Raw genomic sequence first — 6,723 nt, forward strand, 5'->3', positions numbered from 1 at the left:
AAAGTAAAGTTTAAGAATAAATTAAGATGAAATTAAAATTAAGAATATTTTTTTATAATAATATAGCGTTTGACGAAATTAAAATTTTAAAAAAAAATCATTTACAAAATAAATTAAATTTAGAGGAGCTGATATTTTTCCTCAATTCTTTTCTCTTACTAATATTTGTGATTGGAAAAAAAAAAAAAAAAATCCTCCCATCTTTTTTCTCCCGATTTCTTTCATCACTGCATTGAGAGAATAAATCATAGTTTATACTTTATATTACATGTGTGTTTTTTCATTTCATTTGTTTGTGTTATAATAATAGAAACGGAGATAAAGAAATAGAAAGAATCTTAAGGCTTGGTAATTAAGAATGTTTTGGTAGTCAAAGGATGATGTAAGATGATTCATATATAGAACAGTGAAAAATAATTACGTGAGACGTGTCCATTCAGTGGAGCGAGTAGACGTATATGCCTTTGTGTTTAAAGTTTCAACAGCAACATTAAAGTGTTACTTTTTTTGTTGTAAAATTCTGATCACTCTATTCCGTTTGTGGTTTCCTCTTTTCTAGCTGTCATTGTTTTCAGCAAACCAAAAAAGACTCATTTTTGATAGTGCCCACTTCACATTTCTCACGATCCATAACGCTGACTTCTTTTCTTCTTCATTCCAAACTCTTGTTCTGCTTCTGGGTAGGTATCTCCTCATTCTTTTCATCCTTATGCTTTTATGTTCTGTGTGCTTTCACTTCTTTTTGTTGGGTTTGTCCAACTGTTTTATGGAGTTTTCTACACTTAGCAGAATATCTGAATTGATTTTTTTGTTTTCTTTGTGAATCTCTTGAAACCCTTCTTCCTTATCTCCTCTAACAAACCCCATCTCATATTTGTTTAACTTTGATTATTGAAACTATTTGAGTTGGGGCGATTACTTTCCTTTTATAAATAATATTTATTTGGTCGGTACTCGGTAGGAGCCACCTCCCTTAGTTTTGGACTTTTGGTTGTCAACTCTGGAATATTATGCGGAACATGTCCATAAACAAAATAAATAAATGAATAAATCTGTGAGCTATCAATTTTCTGGGGTTGGATCAATAGTTTCATGCTGGATGTTCCCTTATTTTTCATATACTTCTGAATGTAGACCTCTTGTTACACTTTACTCTTTTACATTGAGACATAAATATATTGAAATTTTACTTGGGAATAATAAATCATACCTATAAAAAGACGTAACACTGCCAATCAAGGTTGCATGTCAATTTTCTAGTATTTGGAATGATAGCAATTCAATTCATATTTCAATATGTGGCATTGACTTGTTATGTGTTATGCATCAATTATGAATTATGACATGTGGCATCAGTTCTTACCTGGAGGCACCTATCACAGGTTGACCCTTGTTGCATCCCTGCCAAGTTGCTATTTAATTAGAGTGGCTAGTTAAAGATGCTTTATCCTATTCTTGACCTATCTCATATCTCATATCCCTTCCTATGATATATGGTTTTTGTTATTTATAAACTTTTATACAAGAATTTTGATAACAATTGAAAATGTTGCTTAGTGACAACTTGGATATCATTGTTTTGTAGAGGTCAGTGTTCTGAATGATATTTGGTGTTGGTGCAAACTATTGTTCACTTGTAGCAAAACCTGCTACTTCGTAAGAGGTGATAAGAAAATGCAATTGTATCATCATCCATTTGATTTGGACAGTCAGAAGGTGAGACTTGCCTTGGAAGAGAAAGGCATTGATTATACATCTCACCATGTCAATCCCATAACCGGCAAGAACTTGGATTCTTCATTCTTCAAGATGAATCCCGGTGGAAGGCTCCCAGTTTTCCAAAATGGCTCTCACATAATTCACAAAACTATTGATATAATCCGGTATGCTCTCTTCACAACTTATTCACCATCCTGTTATTCTTCCTTGAACAAATGTGTACTAAAAGAAATTTCACTTTGAAGATTTATGCAGCATTAGAAGCTACCCAATCTGATTGCTGACAAAGTTGCTCTCTTCGTATTTATTAGGAATTGAATCTTCTCATGATGAATTTTCATGTTACCATATCATGTGAAAATTTAGTGTCTTTTTCCGTCTTAATAGAAATTAAATAGGTGAAGTCATATTAACAATTGTGTGCATTTAAGAAGAGAAAATATTTTTACATGATATGGTCGTATGAAAATTCAATGATCCATTCTGTATTTATCATAATTCTCCAAACCAATTCCTTTTTCGTAACAATGACATTGGTACGAAGTATTCACAACTGAAAGTAGTGACTAATCTCTATTGGCATCTCAAATGCAATTCCCTTGAAGCAACCTATTCTAGTGCTTTTATAAGAAACAAGTGATAATGTTATAAACTTTAAATTGTTTCTTATAAAAAAGACCAGAGGGAGTATTTTACTTTGGATAAAGGAGTATTTTTTGAATGGTCACTGAACCTAAATGTCGAACTTGAAATTACTTTCAAATGCTTTTGTTATAAGTAGACATTTGATAGTCCCATTGGATTTTCAGGTACATAGAAAGAATTGCTGTCTTCTCCTCGGGGTCTGAGAATATCACTACCAGTAGCAGGGAAGTGATTGAATGGATGCAGAAGATACAAGAGTGGGATCCTAAGTACTTTTCCCTTTTCCATATACCAGAGAAATACAAGATATATGTTTCAAAGTTCTTAAGGCGAGTGGTGATTGCTCGAATGTCTGAGTCTCCTGAATTAGCAGGTGCTTACCATAAGAAGTTAAAAGAAGCCTATCAGACTGAAGAGAAACTGAAAGATGCAGATGTTTTGAGAAGAAGCAAGGAGCATTTGAATGGTCTGCTTGATGAAGTAGAGAGGCAGCTAAGTGAAACACCTTATTTAGCAGGTCAAGAGTTTACCATGGCTGATGTGATGCTCATTCCAGTGTTGGCTCGTTTAACACTCTTGGATTTAGAGAATGAGTACATAACTTGCAGGCCAAACGTTGCTGAGTATTGGGTTTTGGTTCAGCAGAGGCCTAGTTATAGGAAGGTGATTGGTAGGTATTTTGATGGTTGGAAAAAGCACAAGACATTGGTAAAAACTTGGTGCTTTGTTCGTATTAGGAGTTTGCTCAAGAGGTACTAGCGAGGTACATATTGGTTGCTAAAAGGAAGTTGCATAAGTGAATATATGAAAGAGCTTCTTGGTGTGTTGTTTGTAGATAAGGAATTATAATAAACCGTGTTCTTTGTTTTTATTTTCCCTTTTTGGTTTCAACAATCTTTTCTTTTCTTTTTTTTTTTTTAATAGAGGAGAGTACGAGAAAAGGGGGATTCATTTTTCTTTCTCCCTTGCCAAATGGTGATGTTAGGTATGTTGGGAGCACAAGGTGGGTTAGACACTGGAGAGAGTTCCCTCAATGAGTCAAGAGTAAAATCACACAAGTGAACTATACCACATTTTAATCTAAAACTTTAAAACATCATATTTATAGATCTTTCTTATTTATGTTACTCAACATATCCAACTTCACTATATCAGGTTTATTGTTCCACGGAAGGGAGATCGAGGGATGCATGTTAGTGGTTAGTCTCAAAAAAATCTTGGGACTTGGTTGGTACTAAAACAACTCCCGTTGCCATCTTTCTACATTGTCAAAAGATGTAAATTTGTCTTTCTTCAATCAATTAGCAATTTCTGTGCAATGTTGTATACTGATATAGGAAGAATTCCTTCCTATGAGGATTGCTGCTTGTTATGTGTACAATTATTTTGGTATTTAGCTAACAATAAAGTCATTTCAATCGCTTCGGTCTTCAAAACAGAACCCTCTGGTGATATGCATTTTCTTCTTGCTTTGTTCTACGAACATAAAAAAGAAAGTTTCAGTTTATAATAAAAATGACACTGTTACTATTTTTTTTTTTTTTTTTGTGATAGACCGTTGATTATCTAATCGGTGTATATGGTAACTGATACTCTGATAGTTTGGTTAGTTTATGAATTTAAAAGTTATCCGTATTTATTATAATAATAATAATAATAATAATATATGGATTATAATCATTTCACGAAGTGTATTTCCCAAGAAAAAGATAGATGGTACTATGGATTTTAAATGAGTGTATAATTTGAGGTGTGAAGAAATCTGAATTGAATATTTCTGATTTTTTAAATAGAAATTAATTTTTGACCCAAATAAAAAGATATTACACTTGCTCCTTTTTAACTTCTAATTTTTCAAGAAAAAAAACGCATTTCTTGTTATGTCATTTTAAAAGTTTAAGATAATATGAATTATTATTTTATGAATTATATACTTACTTTCAACTGATTTTTAATTATCTTATACTCTATCATGAAATTAAGGAGAGAAACAAAAAATAATAAATAACATAAATTAATTAAAAAGTTAAACAATTGATATAATAAGACAAATGCTAACTGATTCCCTTACGAGACTAGTTCATAAACCAAAATTGATTTTTCTTTATTAAAAAAGATATTTCAAATGCATTCGTAATGTGATTTCCAATAACGGTTAGCAATTTTCTAATAGAAAATCATATAAATTTAAATGAAAAAGAGAAGAATAATTGTATTTCTTGATTTCTATCCAATAATCTTAATATTTTTTGTTACGTACCACAATCTTTATTGACACTTCAAAAACAAAATGCAGCCGTAATGGGAAATTAAAAAATAATCAAACTATACTAAAAATAAATGATGAAACGAGTACTGTTAAACTAGTTTCAGAAACACTTTTTTGTTCTTTCTCTGGATTTATAGATGCGTTATTTATATCATACAAAAAGGATAAATTTGACTGAAAAGCAAAATACATTTTCATGTGTAATATTTATATATTAATGTTCAATGAATCCAACTCTTAAAAAAAAATATTTATCTCAAAGATAAGGTAAAAATTCAAATAATTAAAGATCGTGACTTTAATAACTATACTTTGCGGTACCTCACTTTAGAGGAGTTTTCCTTATTTAATTATTACAATTAAAAAAAAGTGCAGCTACATGTTGTAATAAAAAAATCATTTAACATAGTTATTTCTAGCATAAAAACGTGATTATTCGCAAGCCATTCCCTCCAAGTCTCCAAACAGTGCTGGAGTTATTCAAGTAGGGCAAATAATGTATCAGCACATTGGTTTAGCCTAACCATATGATCCCCAACAACGTACATTTGAAACCATTGAAATATTAACATGTAATGTCACAGAGATAGAGTTAACATGCTCACAGATATAATCCAATTTTACAGTGGGGAAAATACACGAGAAAACGCACTTCATAAACCTACATGGAGAAACTGCAAAGAATATCGGGTTTTCCTTGGAAGTTGGACTTGTTGCCATTTCATACTCTTCACTCACCCCATTGCTACAGATCTTGTACGAAAAGTTTGTGCTTTCGTGAATCCAAGTTTCAAACAACGGAAAGGTCACGATGTGGTCAGGTTTAGTGAGCAGAGTAACATTAATAATTGAATAGAACAAATCCAGCCAATCACAAAAGTGTCAAGAACAAAACCAAAGATGTCAAAAAGCAGCTGATTATGGCAAATTCTTCAATTTTGTCAAGTTCTAATTTTTATTCTATTCTCTAGTTTAATAACAAAAGTGCATCTGTGGTTTACTATAGAGGAAAGGTATGGAAATAACCAACATGAATAAATAATAAATGTTGTTTTTCCAATTTGTTAGACATAATATCATTAGCATTAACCTAAAAGCATAAAACTTTAGCTTATTAATTTTGATATAGTATCAGAATCTCTATGCCTTACAACTCTCAACTTTATAGTAAAAGAAAACTTATAAAATAAGTAAATGCATACATACATAGAAAATGTTAGAGGTAAAAAAATTTTAAAAACACTTTGAAAAAGGAAAAATAAGAAGAAAAAAATAAAACAAATTCTCCAAGTTAAATCTATTTTATTCATAAGTTAAAAATAAAGATTTTGAAAACTAATAAGAAAGAACTTCAACAAATTAACTTGTAAAAAAACTTATTTTATTTTCTCTCTTATTTTTCTCTTTTGAAAGTACTATTTTTTTTAATAAATTTATCCAATCATATCCTTTTTCGATCAAACATACACAAATGGCTTTTACTCGAATATGTATATTAGATATAAGAATTTAGAATACTTAGTAAAAGTAAAGGTTTTTCATATTCTCAACCAACCTGGATTGTCATCATTGTAAATCATCAACTATTTTAAAAGACATACCTAGGGTGTTATGTTGGTTGCGCAAAACTCTACACCTACTGAAACAATTTTTTTTTTCTCTTTTACTACTAAAAAAATGAAAATCAATAAATTCTGGGTAGTTTTCCGCAGAAGAAAAAAAAACCAATACCCTGCTCTCAACCTAAAATAAAATTGCCAATCATTAACCATTTCTAGTCTAGTAGAAAAACGGAAATACCTATCTAAAACTAGAAACGTTTCTTCCCAAATTCTCGAGACATTCACAGGTATAACTTTGAAGCTTTAAAACCTTATAAACACCTGATCTCCTAAAAGAAAAGAAACAGTTTTAAAAAAGAATCTAAACTAAATGAGACTAGCAGAAAATAACGATCTTTTGGGTTCAAATAATCAGACAAGTAACATAATAGCAAGGGAATTAATCATTACTCTTACTTATTTGTAAATAAAGATAACAATTGCCCATCAGCTTCAGTCCACTCACTTATTAAATGTCAAGAAAACGTT

At 30.8% G+C, this 6,723-nt stretch overlaps 1 protein-coding gene across 2 annotated transcripts; it reads left to right on the forward strand.

Moving 5' to 3' along the window:
• The first annotated feature begins 508 nt into the window (after positions 1-508).
• On the forward strand, positions 509-3,241 carry LOC109798151 (glutathione S-transferase TCHQD). Of its 2 annotated transcripts, none has more exons than XM_020358389.3 (3): positions 509-684; positions 1,586-1,883; positions 2,529-3,241. In XM_020358389.3, exons 2-3 carry the CDS (start codon positions 1,675-1,677, stop codon positions 3,121-3,123), a joined length of 804 nt encoding a protein of 267 aa, XP_020213978.2. In that variant the 5' UTR covers positions 509-684; positions 1,586-1,674; the 3' UTR covers positions 3,124-3,241. The 2 variants fall into 2 exon arrangements, with proteins under 2 accessions (XP_020213978.2, XP_020213977.2); XM_020358388.3 differs by having other exon boundaries at positions 509-680.
• The last annotated feature ends 3,482 nt before the right edge of the window (positions 3,242-6,723 follow it).

The sequence above is a fragment of the Cajanus cajan genome, chromosome 6 (assembly GCF_000230855.2).
Source record: "Cajanus cajan strain Asha chromosome 6, NIPB_CcT2T_4, whole genome shotgun sequence".
NCBI classification, from domain to species: Eukaryota; Viridiplantae; Streptophyta; class Magnoliopsida; order Fabales; family Fabaceae; genus Cajanus; species Cajanus cajan.

Excerpts from the sequence above, each read along its gene's own strand:
- LOC109798151 (XM_020358389.3), top strand. The coding sequence starts at position 1,675 with ATGCAATTGTATCATCATCCATTTGATTTGGACAGTCAGAAGGTGAGA. Across the intron at positions 1,884-2,528 it reads AAAACTATTGATATAATCCG|GTACATAGAAAGAATTGCTG; the intron begins GTATGCTCTCTT and ends TTGGATTTTCAG.